The 18714-nt window shown below is 38.1% G+C and overlaps 2 protein-coding genes across 21 annotated transcripts in view; one reads left to right on the top strand and one right to left on the bottom strand.

Moving 5' to 3' along the window:
* Nucleotides 1–9510, top strand: part of LOC139754724 (uncharacterized) — a 115339-nt gene extending 105829 nt beyond the window's left edge. For 10 of the 20 annotated variants that reach the window (XM_071672483.1, XM_071672393.1, XM_071672501.1 and 7 more), the window contains 2 exons: nucleotides 1900–3603; nucleotides 5366–9510. In XM_071672483.1, the coding sequence (XP_071528584.1) occupies nucleotides 1900–3603; nucleotides 5366–5370 (1709 nt within the window). In that variant the 3' untranslated portion in view covers nucleotides 5371–9510. The remainder of the gene's footprint in view (nucleotides 1–1899; nucleotides 3604–5365) is intronic. The other 10 variants (XM_071672528.1, XM_071672448.1, XM_071672545.1 and 7 more) reach the window with 3 other exon arrangements.
* LOC139754777 (serine/threonine-protein kinase Kist-like) overlaps nucleotides 8936–18714 on the bottom strand; it is a 33828-nt gene continuing 24049 nt past the window's right edge. The window contains exons 6-9 of the mRNA XM_071672561.1: nucleotides 15666–15787; nucleotides 14230–14366; nucleotides 13618–13793; nucleotides 8936–11645 (exon numbers count right to left, since the gene is read on the bottom strand). Of these exons, the coding sequence (XP_071528662.1) occupies nucleotides 11431–11645; nucleotides 13618–13793; nucleotides 14230–14366; nucleotides 15666–15787 (650 nt within the window). The 3' untranslated portion in view covers nucleotides 8936–11430. The remainder of the gene's footprint in view (nucleotides 11646–13617; nucleotides 13794–14229; nucleotides 14367–15665; nucleotides 15788–18714) is intronic.

Here is an 18714-nt window from a genome sequence, read left to right as displayed (position 1 = left end):
CGGAAGTGGATCATAGGGTGGAGGAGGGGGCGAAAATCCTGGGAGCCTTGAAGAATGTGTGGAAGTCGAGAACATTATCTCGGAAAGCAAAAATGGGTATGTTTGAAGGAATAGTGGTTCCAACAATGTTGTATGGTTGCGAGGCGTGGGCTATGGATAGAGTTGTGCGCAGGAGGATGGATGTGCTGGAAATGAGATGTTTGAGGACAGTGTGAGGTGGTTTGATCGAGTAAGTAACGTAAGGGTAAGAGAGATGTGTGGAAATAAAAAGAGTGTGGTTGAGAGAGCAGAAGAGGGTGTTTTGAAATGGTTTGGGCACATGGAGAGAATGAGTGAGGAAAGATTGACCAAGAGGATATATGTGTCGGAGGTGGAGGGAACGAGGAGAAGTGGGAGACCAAATTGGAGGTGGAAAGATGGAGTGAAAAAGATTTTGTGTGATCGGGGCCTGAACATGCAGGAGGGTGAAAGGAGGGCAAGGAATAGAGTGAATTGAATTGATGTGGTATACCGGGGTTGACGTGCTGTCAGTGGATTGAATCAGGGCATGTGAAGCGTCTGAGGTAAACCATGGAAAGCTGTGTAGGTATGTATATTTGCGTGTGTGGACGTATGTATATACATGTGTATGGGGGTGGGTTGGGCCATTTCTTTCGTCTGTTTCCTTGCGCTACCTCGCAAACGCGGGAGACAGCGACAAAGCAAAAAATATATATATATTATTTTTTTTTTTTTTTTTTTTTATTATATATATATATATATATATATATATATATATATATATATATATATATATATATATACAAGGAAGGATCACAATTTTGCACGTGATAAAGTATATTCCTATGAGTCCACAGGGAAAGTGAAACACGATAAGTTTCCAAGTGCACCTTCATGTAATAAGCACATCATCAGGGGAGACACAGAGAAATAACAGTTAGTTGATATACAAGGAAGAGACGTAGCTAGGACGCCATTTGGTAAACATATTGTCTTTCTTGGACAATACATGTTTACCATTTCATTTAATAATAGGATCCTATAAATTACAGTGTCTGCAAAATCATTGTTTATTTTGGGTACAAATATATGACATTTTCAGAGTCAAATCATCATACATCTGCTCACAGTATGGACTAAGATAATTCATCATGAGACTAGGGTCTCCATTCATACTGCCTCCATAGGCAAAATGCTTCCATTGCATAAAATTTAAAGTCATCTAACTATCCTTTTTTTTTAACTATCCTTAACCCTGATTGGCTCTCTCACTTATCCTGACCTTTAGGCACTTGGAGTTTCACAGCTGTACAACAGTGTTAGGACAAGTACTCATTTATGCAAGCATCCTGCACACTCAGTTGGATTTATCTTTCTTACATCTGAGTTTTCAATGCATCTTCAATTTTTCTGCCTTGCATGAGTCTGCTTTCACCTGCAGCTCTCCTGTTACCATCCTTACTAAACTTTACTTCAAAATTTTACAAGTTTCCACAACTTTCAGTCTTCACCATACAAACTGATCGCACAATCTGAGCCACACTTTCCTTTCAAAACGTCTTTTGTATTCACATTCAGCATCCTCCTTTTACATACTTCAAGTTACCATTCTCTCCAAATCTACCTTTTGATTTAGCTGACACCTGCATTTAATAATTCAAATTTCCAATATGTGTCCATGGTTAGGTGTCTCATCAAAGTCACCCCAGCTTGTTCACACAACCCTTATGCACTCCCACTTTTATTTGGCATTACGTCCTCTGAACAGTGGGATGTGTCTTTTTGTGTTGGGGACTGGGGGAGAGAGAGAGCTTTCCTACTGTCTTTCTTATATATGCTTTTTTGAATCCATAATTGTTGTGCACACTTTTTTTTATTATACATTTCATTTCTTATCAGCAGTAGCGCAACCAGTGCGAGTGTCACATTTGATGTTGAGCTCAACGATAAACAAAAAACCCTCCAGTCGTACACCACGCTCAACTCCTCGCATCTCCAAGACATCAGGACTACCTAGCAAGTCATTTACAAAGTCAAGTACTGCTGATTCATCTGTCTCTGACTTCACTAACATAGACACAGAAAAAAGACAAGAGAAACAAGGAAAAGGGCAAGGTATGCAAGGAATGGTGAGTCTTGAGAGTCTAGTGGAAATGCTCAAAGTGGTGCAGAAATTCCCAGCAGGCTCCAACATACAGACGTCTGTTCTGCAACTGGTGGAAGAATTGGTCAAGTCCATGAAAGAGAATATTAAATCTCCATGTAAACTTGAGACAGTAGAGGAACCACAGGAGGAACAAGAAGAAATTCATCCCACATTGTCAGAGAAAGTGGTTGGCAGTCTTCTTTCCTCTGATGAAGCATCAAGCTCCTGCCTTTCCAACAGCAAGACTCAGAAAATGTTGCCTAAACTTACCTCACCACAGCCCCAAGTGCCATTCACAAATGGGGTACCCACAAGCAATGTGGCTGTACCTATTTCCACAACAGTCGGCTTGTTTCCATTTACTCTGTTTCCTGCAATGCATTCCACTGCCTCTGGAACTCGAGTAGCACATGTAGCCCCAGTGGCCCCAACAACTGTAGTTTCTTCTCCAGGATTAACTCGTACAGTTAGAGTTTGTGTGACTGAAGCTCCAAACTTCATGGAGGAGCCACCAGCAAAGAAACAGAGAGACAGTGTGATTCCCATGGATTACCAGTTGGTTAGAAATAGCCAGTTTGGACAAGAACCAATTACTTCATGTAGTTTACCAGCTACAGTTGTGACACAAACCCCACCAAGCACATCTTTTAACAATGTGACACCTTTACTGCCACCAAAGGGTGTCAGTAATGAATGCAGCTCACGTGATACCCTAAGTGCTGCATCATCTGCCTTGGACACTCCAGCTGATAGACTTGAGCTGTCAACATCACAGGAAGTTTTAAATGCACCAGCTGCTCTGACTTCACAACATATTACTGGAACACCAGTTAGTTCATCCAATCAGGCATTATACCAACCTGTAAATCAGTCAGTATTGCATGACATTGGTCAGACAACAACCCAGCATGAAAGACGGTCAGTAGACACTAACCAGAGAGTTGTTGAGGCAGTACCACAAACAACATGCCTGCCCACAACACTAACAAGCCAAACAATAAGTCAGCCACCTCCTCAGGCAGAAAGAGAAGTTATAAGCCAGCATACAAATCAGCAGACAGTGACAAGGCAGCCAAGCTTGCCTGTAACCGTCTCTGACCCTCTATTGTCTCAGTCTACGGGGATTTGTCCATTGCTGCCAGACCGTGCCGTAGTAACCTCAACTGCAACCAGCCAGGAGGCCATTCTACCCTCTGCTCCTGTGACATCATCAGCCTTGACCCATTCTGACCCACTCTTATCACAATCAAGTCCAGTCACACCAATGCATATGGATACAAGTACAGCAGCTCCCCTCACCAGGACAGAGCCAGCGAACAACAGAACTAGAGGAGATCCACTTTTGGCCACTAACCCTGCAGCCACCCAGGTGTCCATGCAGAATGAAGTGACTTCTGCCATCAACCTTTCAGAAACAGAACTCCTGAATTACTTTGATCCAAATTGTTTTGATAATGGTGAGTATTCATTTGTACAAAGATATTGAAAATATATTTCCCCACATCATCATGAAGTGTAATTATAGAGAGGTAATATTTCAGATAAGTTGCACATAGAAGTATAAAGCACTGTTCATTGCTAATGTCATTTTTTCATTGTAAATTGTACTTTGTCATATTATTAAGAATTGAAGTATTTGTCATTAGTTAAAATTAGTTTGAAATTAATGAAAATAGTATATGCAGTTTATAAAAAGTTCTCGTTTTTTTTTTTTTTTTCCAAAAGAAGGAACAGAGAAGAGGTCCAGGTGAGGATATTCCCTCAAAGGCCCAGTCCTCTGTTCTTAACGCTACCTCGCTATCGCGGGAAATAGCGAATAGTATAAAAAAAAAAATAAAAAAAAAAAAATTTTTAGAAGTTTTAGACATTATTCCAATCTTTGCTGCTGACATTGCAAGCTTCGTGGATATGGTTTTGAATTCCAGTGATTGTCAGAGGGGAGGTGAATCGGTATTTTGGGGGCAGGCCTCAACAACATGCTTTTCACAGGCACAAAACTAATTATATCAGCTAGCCTATGACCTACCTTCTTAAATTGTGCACTCTTGATACAAAGAAGGGAAGAAGGATATGCCTAACTCTTAGAATGCCACATACCACTATAGTGGTCTGCTTGACTGGCTGCATCATGCCAGTAGAGTTGCAAAGACTTTGCAGTAATGTACATTTTAAATTTCCAGTTGGTTTATGATTCCATCTCTTAAAGCACTCATGTCACATTGGGAAGGATTCTTCCTCCCCTCTCCCCAGGGATAATTATACATACATATACTGTGGTTGACATGCTGTCAGTAGACTGAACCAAGGCACGTGAAATGTCTGGGGTAAACCATGGAAAGGGCTGTGGGGTCTGGATGTGGATAGGGAGCTGTGGTTTCAGTGCATTACACATGACAGCTAGAGACTGAGTGTGAACGAATGTGGCCTGTTTTGTCATACTTAAGATGAAATGCAACAAGTTGGCTGCAGTGGATGTTAATACAGTTGTATTTCTTTATAAGGGGATGACAGTGTTGTTGATTGGTTAGTTAGGATTTTCATTGTATGTTTGGATTATCATAAGGTGCCTGAGGATTGGCAGAATGCATGTATAGTGCCATGGTGTAAAGACAAGAGGGATAAAGGTCTTAGGGATTTACAGTGTGGGAGGAAAGAGCTTTTAGAAGCAGAGAAGTTTTAATCAAGGGTATAAGGCATGTATATGAATGGAGAGAGGAAAGTAAGTGGTTTCAAATGAAGTTTGATCTGCAGCATGGGTGTGTGATGTCACTATGGTTATTTCATCGGTATGGATGAACTATTTAAGGAGGTACATATGAGTCTTGGAGAGAAGGGCGAGTATGCAGCCTCTAGGGGATGAGGATGCTTGGGAAGTGAATCATTTGAAGTTTTGGGAAAGTTTAGGCAAAGTTCATAGAAGTACCAGCTTATTTGTATGGCCCTCCTTACTGTGTGGAAAACAAATGCCCTGGATATAGATTGATGTAGAGATAAAAGAAGTTATATATATCCTTTTCACAGAGTGGAAAGCACATGCAGGCCAATAGTAAGTTGAACAGTATGGGAACATCATTGTGGTTGAAGTTGCGAATGGCAAGTGATAGAAACTAAGACTCTACCTTTATCAACACAAACATACTTCTAAAATACTGTATATGAACAAATGTTTAATATTTTCTAAACTAAAGAGTCTGACTCAATATTTTGTTCTTTCAACAGTGTGAAGCTGAGTGGTTGCTTGTTGGTTACACTACAGCTTGCAGAGAAGAGCATAGCAGTGGAAGATATTGGGATTTGTGGGCGTTTGACAGCCAACATGTTTGACTGCACCCTCTGTCTTGCACAAGTCTTTACAATAGCTGCCAAGAGACCAAGAGTGGACGTGTTTGCAGTGGTACCATTTACTGTGCCATAAATGATGTGTAAGGCTTGTAATCTTGGCAAATAATTAATCATTTTCACTCAGCATTTTTAGTTAATTTATTGTTTAAAATGTTGTATCTATATTTAGATGTGCATTTAAGTTATCCAGTAAGAAAGTCATTCACTCTATTACTGAAGGTAAGTATGTATTTTCAGATATATTCGCCATTTCCCACATTAGCTAATGTGGAAAACAGCGATTGAGTATAATTACTTTTATTCTTGATTGTTTATTGTATTAGCAAGATTGAAAAAACTAAATTGGCAGGTAAATTCATGAAGATTATTCTTTGGGAAAATTGAAGTGAGTTTGTATTAGGAGGATTCTTCCTCTTCCACCTTACTTGAAATGAAGGGAGCCACATTAAGATAGACAAGTAATTTTTGAGTATTATACACTGGAGTAAGATAAATGTTGAGCATCATAACCGATTTACTGTAAGAATACAGGGAACTGCTTTTTGTGACAAGCATCTGAACAAAGTATTGCCAGAATTTTGCCTTGTATGTGGATTTCATGTGATTTGGCCTAGACGGAACACAGGGCTGTCTTTCATGGAGGTTCCTCCTTAGATTAGTGAATTGAAAGAGGTGATAAGTTAGTTTAGAAGCTAATTGAAGTTGTAGTGACTGGTTGTACATACATGAGCAAGGACATTTGTGCTCAGGCCATTTATAATGCCGGTCCTTGAGCTTGAGGTACTGTGCTACAGTTGGCAATGTGTGTTGCATAATTTGCCTTGGTACGAGAAGTAGTTCTAGACATCCAGACTCCAGTTGTCACCAATAAAAATATCCTGAAATATATGCTTAATTTGTTATTTTTTGTCATAGAACATATACAGCATCATTCATAAGTTTTCACAATGTTGTTGATATAAATGTACCAAGTTGTGAAAACACAGGAAGGAATGCATTATGTAAATATAGAATTCTGGAAAAGAATGATTTGTGTAAATGTAGAATTGTAGTGTAGGAACAAATGCATTAGATATTTTCTTATTTTATAGTAGAATGTATGAAGTGGATCTTATGTGGTTCTTTAATGGTTTCATATGCTTTTCCCTTTATATTCTTTATAATAGTTTTAATGGACCATAATTCTACTTTTCAGAAACTGCTGTAATGTAGGCTCAGACATGATGCAAACATGAAATGCATACTGTATAACCAGTGTAAAATACATAGAAAGGTGCACTTACCTCCAGTGAACTCAAATGCATTTCTCTTGGTAGTATGGAAGAATATTTTATGGTATATGGAATCTGTTTATTTTAATAATTTAGAAGAGAAATTTGCTAGTGGATTTATTTTGCAGTTGAATGAGTATGTCTTATCATTTTGATGTTATGGTACTTTTTTCTTGTTAATGCACAAATATGTATGGCATATTCGTAAGGCTTGACTGCTTCAGAGAACTATTTTTATCTTTAGTCATATATTCAGTATTTTTAAGTTTTAATTATAGTTATAGGTTTGCTCAACAGGACTAGACAAGCAAAATTTCCCAAATTACCCAGATTGATTATATTTTTCCTGATGATTGGCATTGCAGAAGACATGTTCATGGTGTATTAATTTTTCACATTAGATTTTATGTTAGCTCAAGCAAGCTTAAGACAAGACATTATGTTGTATTATTAGATATATTGAACATTATTGTGATTGGTTGATGACATAGTATTATATGTATATTGCTGTGATTATGGTTGGTATATTTGTCTGATCTAGGATTAAGTTTAAGTCATGCCATTATTGTGCATTTCTTAAAGATTATAAATCTTGTCCTTGTACAGATTATCATCTGAAAATCTCATATACATGGTGTAGAATGAGGTTGCATTTTATTGTACTATTGTGGTCATGAAGAAGCAATGGACAAAATTGAGAAAGCGCTTGTGCTCTGGTTTTATCAAACTTTAGCCAAATTGATCTCCTGTAACACTGGATATAGGTGAGAGTAACATTAAGAACTACATTGCTGTCTTCAGACACTCTAATGGGCAGTACAAATTAGTGTTTGTGCAATATCTATTTGGTGTAGAAATTTTTATTTTTACTTTGTAAGTGAATATTTGTTGCCAAAGTTATTAAAGAGTGGGCTGATAAAAGGATAGATCACTGACAGGCAAGTTATATCAGATCCCATCTCAAATGATTTGTTTACGTCTTAATTACAAAGTTGTTGAATATGATGTGCATACTTTGATGGATATTGGTGATTTTTGATTAAAATTTTCAGGTTAATTTTCTCAAATAGGTGCCAATGTTGTGTGCTTTCAGCTGGTACAATATTTTATAGAGAATGAAAACTTAATTTTTAAGATATTGATTGTTGTATTTTGTATGCCCACTTAACTTTTGAGGACCGAGTCCAATTTTTATACCCAACCTTGTACGTAAGGACCCTGGGTGTGTATGGTGTGCCCTGTTGTTTCTTAAGGCCACAACCCACAAACTCTGCAGTAATCAGTAGAGACTGGTTTTGATCTTCCTTCTCACCATTCTAACAAAGTATTACCTACTTAAGGTACCCTCATCTTACTTTCAAAATTTTGTAATGTTCCACTTTTGTTTATATTGTACATTCAGCCTTGTAACACTGTGTAGTATTAAATCAAGTTAATATAGTTTTGCATTTGTTCCAGAAAATGTGAACTTTTTTGTGTTGAGGATGAACATGAGAAAATGAATTGGAAATTTTTGAATTTTGTAAAATTGTTATCCGATTAGGCAAAACACAGTCATAGTTCTTTATCTTTTCAGTACTTCCTCTGATTGTGTAATTCTACAGTGTGGTGAAGCTTTTAGAGGACAAAAGTGTGAGGACCAACATATCCAATACGTTTTATCAGCATTTTGTGCTAGCATGTAACCACTCAAGCAGAATCCTTTCTGAAGGAGAGTGCTATTTAGTTACATTGTGGACCATCACCTGATTATGCCATGTATTTACATGGTTTGGGAACATGATTAATTTTACCAGATTTGACAGACTTTCACCCCATCAGATGAGTATTACTTGACCTAAGATGTTGACATGTTCACAGACTAAAGTTGTGAGTACGTGTGGAGTGGCATGTATCTGCTATGTACTACATATATAATGGAATTTTTAATTTTTGGCATTTAACATATTTTGACAGTAGTGTATTTTCATATACTTTTGTATTGACTTGTATGGTCAGTGGCTTTTGCCATCCATGTTTTATACTACAGCGGGCAGTCACAAGACAAGTAGACACTTCAACTCATCTCTTAACCAGAGGTAATAGGATTGTCATTTCATGGTAGAGCATTTGTCTGTAGCAACTGATTGGTTCAGTGTCTTCCACTGGAATGGTTACCATCACTGAAATTGTGAAGTTCTGGGATGGACACAATTTACTATGGAGAATTGTTGTTACAATGAAGTGTTGACTATAGTCAAGTGTGTCTTAAGCCCGGAAGACCAAGACACCAGGACCACATTGTAGGGATAAAGACAGCTTGTGTGAAACTGATTGAAGCCAGTTTTCCATGAACATCTTATATGCGGCTAAGCTTTTACCTTTCAGATTCACTGGTCCATAACTTTGATCTGCTTTTAATGTTAAAGTGATATTGATCAACAATTTTGTATTATTACTTTTCCTTGCCCATTGGGTTAAACTTGAAAATCAACAAAATACTCATCAGATTTCACACAAGTTGATTCCTCCCCCTTGGCCACCACTCGCATGTACAGTGGTGTGCACCAAGATGCAAGTGGTGTTCTCATGAAATTTCTTGATAGACTCATATTCCCAACGTGAAATTCAGCTAGTAAACAGCAATTTCGTGTAATTTCATGACAACATTACACCAATATGCTTTTGTTGGTAGATTATTTACAACAATGTATAAGTGGCTTTACAGTTATTGGAATTGTGCAACCTAATGAATAAAGAAATTATCAGATTGCTGGTTGTTTTAAATCCTTATTATCCATATTAAGTCTAGTTTGAGCTGCTTCAGGATAAGATGGCCTGTATATATGTATATCCCTTCAAATACCAACAAAGAAAATTTAAAAAGTTTGGAAGTTCAAAACATAGTTCCAAGTGCACAACTAATAATTTGCTAAAAGTCACTTGGCTGTATTGTGATAACTACTGACTGGCAAATGACAGGTGCTGATTTTGACTAATGATTGTATACACTCCTTTCATAACTGAAAATATATATACACTATGTCTATTTATCTTTCTCTGACACCTGTTCCCAACTGGAACTCCTCAAGGGGGTGGCCATGGCAATAGTCTCAATAACTAGTGTTGTGAAGTGTTATATATAAGAAGAAAGATTATATGTTAGTGTATTGAATGCCAGCAGTCCACGTGTGGGAGGCAGAAAGGAAAGACAACTACCTGAGTAAGAGGAGTGCAACTCGACAACCACTGAATTGCTGGCTCACTACACTGCCATCACTAACCCTCTTGATACTTGGGTAGGTAGTACTGGTAATATACCTCCCTGGTTGCTGGCTACCTACCAATTACTACCTACAAATATATTATTATACTTGATCACCGTTTCCCGCATCAGCAAGGTAGCACCAGGAAAAAGACGAAGAATGGCCCATCCTCTCATATACACATATATATACATAAATGCCCATACATGCACATATACATACCAATATATACACATATACATACACAAACATACACATATACATACACAAACATACACATATATACACACATATTCGTGCTTGCCTTCATCTATTCCTGGCAATACCCCACCCCACAGGACACAACATCGCTACCCTGTGCTTCAGCAAGGTAGCACCAAGAAAACAGACAAAAAAGGCCACATTCGTTCACAGTCTCTAGCTTTCATGTGTAATGTACTAAAACCACAGCTCCCTATACACGTCCAGGCCCCACGTACCTTACCATGGTTTACCTCAAACATTTCACACATCTTAATTCAGTCCAATGACAGCATGTCAACCCTGGTGTTTCACACTGTACCAATTCACTCTATTCCTTGCACACTTCTCACCCTCCTGCATGTTTATGCCCCAATCGTTCTTGGAACCAATGCTACTAATGTTAAAAGCTTATGAGATAAATAAGACTTTCAGGACTCCCAAAGGAGTTTTTAATTCACCTGCAAAAAATAGCTGCATATGAATGTGCCTGTTTTAACTCACCTGTATATCACTATAATTATATATTTATGTTTACATGTCTGTGTTGAGAATCTCTTGAAAACAAGTGCTGACACTGATGGAGGAAACTGAAATTCTAAATAAAAGAAAAAATCTTTTAATCACAAGCAATCAAGAGTTTTTTTTACTTTTTACTCAAAGGCAAGCAAGTATGAATATGTACATGTGTATATATGTATATGTCTGTGTATGTGCATGTATATGTATGTACATGTTGATATGTATATGTACCTATATATACATGTGTGGGCATTTATGTACATATATGTGTATATGAGTGGATGAGCCATTCTTCATCTGTTTCCTGGTGCTACCTCGCTGACACGGGAAACCAATTAAATTTAATAAAATATAATAAATACTCAATACTAATTTTGAAGTTAGTGTAGAATATCCAAGAAAGTTTTGTAACTGCAGTATGGTATGAGTTCAGCTGCAGTTCCTAAAAGATATCATCGATCATGCTGTATGAATTTTCAAATATAATCAATTGCTATACACTGGAAAACAGGTAAGACTCTACTGTTTCATGTCAGAAAAGTAACTACCACAATACTGGCTAAAATGAAGTGTACAAGAGCAAGTTAGTGGAAAACTGTAACTATATAATTTTATAAAATAATAGAATAAAAGGTGAAGAAAAATTAGTTGCAACCAGGAACAGTTAAAAATACTCTTCATGCTGCCAAGAGATACGAGGATAAAATGTTACAATCAATGTTCGGTCATTGAACACCATTTCATTTAATACCAACTGTGCTATTTCTGCCTCTGATGCATTCTCATACTGGATGTAAAAATTGCCAACTGATGTCTCCAGATGATAGCCACACACACGTCCATATTTCTGACACAAGCTCAAGATGGATTCCTCTATATCTGGAACAAAAAAGAAATCAACTCAGTTGGAATCATAACCACAGACAAATATACTTCTGCTGTTACAGTAAAAACTGTCTTCATGCTTACCACTAATAATTTTGAGTCCAATTCAGGGGCATAACCAGACTATTAAAAACTATATGTACAAGACTGGTCAATGGTATCAACAGAAACAATCAATTTAGCTCAACATTTGTCTATCATAATGATATACACATATGTATGATGCACATTTCAATACACAGAATCATAATTTAGATGAAAGTGTCCTGTGGTGTCAACCTTGATAACAGTGCTGACAATATGAGTGTGGATAAGGGTGAGGCTGGTAATTCAGTGATTGGTCATTTGGCTACAAATCTTCTGGTAACAAAGATTGCTGAATGAGTGATCAACAGTGACAGTGGAGATTCGCATGGTTGGGTGGTGGATGACATGGATGTTTAGATACAGTCCCAAGGATGCAATGACAGTGGCTGGAAACTTGATGTGTTGATGTAGAGCCTCCAGACTTCTACCTATGTCAGATGATGTGGATGACAGGGAAGGCCTGTATTTTTCTTTGATACTAAGCCAAATGTTCTCTGTCAGTTTTTTAAGAAGTCTGGGAGGATGTCCTGAGCATGGAGGTGTGATGGAGGCTGAGTGAGGAGATAGTTAATGAAAGGCAAGCAGACAACAAGTGACCTGTAGTCCCTGGGGTCAGGAACTGGAGTAACTTAGGGCCAAGTCTGTCACCATAAAGTTCTTCAATGCTTCAAAAACCTTCACCCCCTCATCCACCCTATGACTCACTTCCATGGTTCCTTTAACTCCCATGTTCCTCCAAATTTTCTATAATCAAGACACATCCATACAGATGAAGAACCCATATGCAGTCTTTAGCAAGGAGCATATTACAAATGGCAGCAAGAACTTCAAAAGCTAATGTGGTGGCAAATGTTAAAGTGAAATGTAAGTATTCAGAGGAGAAATGCTGGATTCCTCCATGCTGAGATGATGCAGGGAGTCTATAATAGCAGGAAGACATTCAATAACTTGTTTATGAACCCTATTTTAAACCAGCACTCCATATACTAAACTAACAAAACCCTCTACACATCATTATGTCTCCTATCCATACAACATTGGTAGGACTGCCACACCTTCAAACATACCCATTTTCGACCTCCCAGATAATGACCTCTCCTTCCATACATTCTTCAATGCTTCGAAAACCTTCGCCCCCTCATCCACCCTATGACTCACTTCCATGGTTCCTTTAGCTCCCATGTCCACTCCCATGTTCCTCCAAATTTTCTATAATCAAACAGACAACCCCTCTAACCTGTCCCTCTGCCCTGCTACACTTAATCATCTTACTTTTATTCACATTGATTCTCAATTTCATCCTTACACACACTCTTCCAAAGTCAGATATCAACTTTTGAAATTACTCACCTAACTCTGCCACCAGTGCCATGTAATCAGCAAGCAGCAAATGACTCACCTTCCAGGCCCCTCCGTAACCCAATAAAGACTCCATAACTACACCACTCAACAAGATCCATGTATTCGTCTCCCTCACCACTGCATCCACTAAATTAAACAAACAGCCATGGTGATATCACACCCACCTGCCACAGACCCACTTTCACCTGGAACCATTCACCCTCTTCTCTACCCACTATCCTTGCACACATGCCTCTCTCCCTTGATAAAATCTCCTCACTGCTTTTAATAGCTCACACCGCTAAATCTATCTTCAGCCTTTTCAGTTTTAAGAGCCCATTCCATATACTTCAAGCAAAAGTAATCTGCTTCTTTTGAATAAAAAGTAATCATCTTGAAGAGTACCTTCGCAAATATTCTAACACTAAAATCCACCAAGACAAACACTATGAAATTAAGAAAAGTTCTTAACATGCCACCCAGCTTTATGCGTACAGAATAAATTACTGGATATAGTAATTTTTCATCTGCTCCTTACCTGTAGTCTCTGGCAAATTAGTAGGGCGATTAGCATCAACTACATTGAGAATACGAAGTACACATGTTGGCAGCAATGTTAGGTCGAACAATGATGGACGATATTGGTGCACTAACCATGGATCACACAGTAAGTCACCAGCAGTGGCTCGCTCCTCCGGAGATATCTGTAAACATCTGTGAAAGCAAATTTACAGCATAATTCTAAAAGCACGTACTGCATATGTTTTGCTGCACGATAAACACACAGTCATTTAACAAATCATAAGTAATTAATAAGTTTTACATTTAACAAGTCTCACCAGCAGCTACCAAACATGGAGACAATCTAAAGTGATCATAAATATGTACAAAGATTTCATGTCTACATTGTTTCAATTATTTTTTGTATTTCTGCTGCTTGTAAAAAGCAGCAAAATGTTTTTCAGGAGAAAAAAATTTTCTGGGTACACCCTTATACAGTCAAGGACCAGGCAGATGACACACAAATGAAGTTTTTGTCTATGGCCCCAAAATTCCAATAGCTGTGACTGAACATAATTTTGGTATAAAAATAACAAAAAAGATACCTGCAAGCATCTCTGTGATATAAACAAGACATTTACACAATTACCTGATAATGAAGTGATAGGCATCCTTCAGGAACTTGAATGTGTAATGGGTTGAAGAGCTAGTTAATGCACATCTCAATGTGTCAGGAATGTCCTCACACTTGCTTGAGCCAGAAAATAATTGACTCCCAATCAGGAACTGTAATCATAAGTTACACACAACAATGAGAGCTTTTCAGTCTAAACACAAAAATATCCTATTTTACACTATTATCCATTAAATTAAAGAATCAAGCCCTATAGATTTTTTGGGGGGACCCCAAGAATGGGATTGAACAAAAATTCAAAAATTTTTCTCATCAGTAACAGGAAATGTTGAGAAATATCTAAACTAAGGAAACAATCTGGTAAATCATTCATATTTGTTGCTACATTCTACAAACATTTAAATTTGGTGAGCCATCAACTTTGTTGACTTTTGTTGATTCATGCATCCTTGTCTCGTCTCTTCTGACATGTAAAGAACTTTCCTAATGCTATCAGTTTAAACTCCACAGAACCATTACTGCCATAATTAGTGCCCCAAAGACTATCACTAATGAACCAGTGACTAGTGAGGGATATACACCAGGGCTTCATCTAGTGTGTTATGTGGGTATCTGCGATACTAAGATTCTTACCCTGTTCTCACTGTGGTTGCTTGTGACATAAGGCTTCTTTCTCTGTGCTAGCCATAATTGCTTGTGCCATAAGACATCTCTAAACACCAAAACTGCTTCCCCTAACAGACAGATACCCAACAAATATGAAGTGAATTATCAGAAATTTTTAAAAATTGTAATTTAATGACTTAATTTCAGGTTACAGAGACTGTCAAACAATATTTCATCCCCACATTCATATCTAACATGAGAAATATTCCTCATGGAGAGGTTTTGATGCAAATCTATTTCCCTAATGAATTACCAAAAATTGCAATGTGGGAAAGGGCAAATATGTATGAAAAAAGAAAAATAATAATAATAAAAATAAATAATAATGATAATAATAATAATAATAATAATAATAAATAATATGTATGTATGTATGTATGTATGTATGTATATACATGTGTATGGGGGTGGGTTGGGCCATTTCTTTCGTCTGTTTCCTTGCGCTACCTCGCAAACGCGGGAGACAGCGGCAAAAAAAAAAAAAAAAAAAAAAAAATAATAATAATAATAATAATAATAATAATAATAATAATATTTGCTCTCCGAGATAACATTCTCACCTTCCACACATTCTTTAATGCTCCTAGAACCTTCTCCCCCTCCCCCACCCTGTGACTCACTTCCGCTTCCATGGTTCCATCCACTGCTAATTGACTACTGTCAATCAATAATACATAGGTGTTAGCACACTTCACCTACAACTGGTATCACTGCCAGTGAAGACACACCTATGCCAATTTTGTCAACAAAAGTACAGTACATCACCTTCTGCATATTGCTCATACCTCCGCAAGAATGCAGCCAGCACTCCAGATGTCTGCAGGTGGTCCTGGTCGTTGTAGAGCTGGTGTATTTCCTGTCACATTTTTTGTTCTGTTCCATCCTACACACTCAGGTGCCTGGTACCCTACCAGTGAAAAACAAAAATGTACTGTATATTATTTTTTTTTTTTTTTTATTATACTTTGTCGCTGTCTCCCGCGTTTGCGAGGTAGTGCAAGGAAACAGACGAAAGAAATGGCCCACCCCCCCCATACACATGTATATACATAGTCCACACATGCAAATATACATACCTACACAGCTTTCCATGGTTTACCCCAGACGCCTCACATGCCTTGATTCAATCCACTGACAGCACGTCAACCCCGGTATACCACATCGCTCCAATTCACTCTATTCCTTGCCCTCCTTTCACCCTCCTGCATGTTCAGGCCCCGATCACACAAAATCTTTTTCACTCCATCTTTCCACCTCCAATTTGGTCTCCCTCTTCTCCTTGTTCCCTCCACCTCCGACACATATATCCTCTTGGTCAATCTTTCCTCACTCATCCTCTCCATGTGCCCAAACCACTTCAAAACACCCTCTTCTGCTCTCTCAACCACGCTCTTTTTATTTCCACACATCTCTCTTACCCTTACGTTACTCACTCGATCAAACCACCTCACACCACACATTGTCCTCAAACATCTCATTTCCAGCACATCCATCCTCCTGCGCACAACTCTATCCATAGCCCACGCCTCGCAACCATACAACATTGTTGGAACCACTATTCCTTCAAACATACCCATTTTTGCTTTCCGAGATAATGTTCTCGACTTCCACACATTCTTCAAGGCCCCCAGGATTTTCGCCCCCTCCCCCACCCTATGATCCACTTCCGCTTCCATGGTTCCATCCGCTGCCAGATCCACTCCCAGATATCTAAAACACTTCACTTCCTCCAGTTTTTCTCCATTCAAACTCACCTCCCAATTGACTTGACCCTCAACCCTACTGTACCTAATAACCTTGCTCTTATTCACATTTACTCTTTACTTTCTTCTTCCACACACTTTTCCAAACTCAGTCACCAGCTTCTGCAGTTTCTCACATGAATCAGCCACCAGTGCTGTATCATCAGCGAACAACAACTGACTCACTTCCCAAGCTCTCTCATCCCCAACAGACTTCATGTATATATCATTACTATATCCATGCATCCGTATATTTGTGAATACTAGAGATTTAGCAGATTGAAGAGATTTAACCTCTGTATGCACTCTATGGTCCAACTGTATAATAAAACGAAGTGGTTTGATGACACTGAACAGCTCTTAATATTTGGGGGACTTACAGAAAGATGAGACTGAATTCGAATATAATTCTGGAGTTCAGTTGTTTAAGGAAATGAACAGCTATTTCTCAAGCATATGGTAGTTTGATGGGACTGAACACTCATATACAGTCAAAGGTTTGTTGAGACTTTACAATCCTAAACATCCAAGGGACTATTAGTCTGATAAAAATCAACAATAGATGTGAATACCCAGGGACTGGAAGTTTGATGAAACTCATAATCTAAAAACAATCAATGGTCTTATAGTCTGATATTTGTAACAAGCCCATCACAAGCTTTATGCTCTAAAAAGAATGAATTCATAAATATTAAGGAGTTTGACATATGAAATATCAACAATTCTAGATAAATGACTTATGCATAATCACAAATAATCCAACATAAAGAAAACACAATTCACAGAGGATGCTACATACAGACAGCAGCTCTTAACAGGCAGCAGGACAACCATGATCACTCACAAAGGTATCAGTGTGGGAGGATCACGTGTTAGTTGAACAGAAGTAACTCTGAATGTCCTGCTTTTCACTGACTGCATATTCTGACTCCACAAACACAGCAGTCATTTATATCCTTTTCATCAACCTCTCCTCACTCATTGAGAGGGAAAAATCCTCGCTTGGCCCTTTCTCTATTCCTTCTTTTGGAAAAGTAAAACTAGAGGGAGGGGGGGGAGGTAACCCCACCTCTTTTAGTCACCTTTTAAGACATGCAGGAAATATGTGGGAAGTACCCTATCTCCCTTAACCCCAGGGATAATTAATCATTATTATTATTATTATTATTATTATCATTATCATTATTATTATCATTACTATTATTATTATTATTATTAATTATATTTATATTATATTATATTTATATTATTATTAATTATATGTATATACATACGTCCACACACGCAAATATACATACCTACACAGCTTTCCATGGTTTACCCCAGACGCTTCACATGCCTTGCTTCAATCCACTGACAGCACGTCAACCCCGGTATACCACATCGCTCCAATTCACTCTATTCCTTGCCCTCCTTTCACCCTCCTGCATGTTCAGGCCCCGATCACACAAAATCTTTTTCACTCCATCTTTCCACCTCCAATTTGGTCTCCCTCTTCTCCTCGTTCCCTCCACCTCCGACACATATATCCTCTTGGTCAATCTTTCCTCACTCATCCTCTCCATGTGCCCAAACCACTTCAAAACACCCTCTTCTGCTCTCTCAACCACGCTCTTTTTATTTCCACACATCTCTCTTACCCCTACGTTACTCACTCGATCAAACCACCTCACCCCACACATTGTCCTCAAACATCTCATTTCCAGCACATCCATCCTCCTGCGCACAACTCTATCCATAGCCCACGCCTCGCAACCATACAACATTGTTGGAACCACTATTCCTTCAAACATACCCATTTTTGCTTTCCGAGAAGTAAAACCTTCAGACACAATTGAAAATGTGAAGGAAAATAGTGAAATTGGAGAAAAATGTAGCTTAGACATTGAAGCTTATTGATACAGTGGTTAAATTGATGAGAACTGCTATTGACATTGTGTAAATAAATTATACATTTCCCTTTTCCATAGCCAGAGGTTGAACCATTATGTGACATTCTTTTTTTTCATTCATTTCAAGCTAGAAGTTTCAGTTTTCTAAATTGTTTCTTACATTTCTCATATGTATAAATATGTGTGTGTGTGTGTGTGTG

Source organism: Panulirus ornatus, chromosome 2 (assembly GCF_036320965.1).
Source record: "Panulirus ornatus isolate Po-2019 chromosome 2, ASM3632096v1, whole genome shotgun sequence".
Taxonomy (NCBI): Eukaryota; Metazoa; Arthropoda; class Malacostraca; order Decapoda; family Palinuridae; genus Panulirus; species Panulirus ornatus.
Note: the sequence above shows the minus strand (reverse complement) of the source record. Positions and strands in the feature narration are given on the sequence as shown.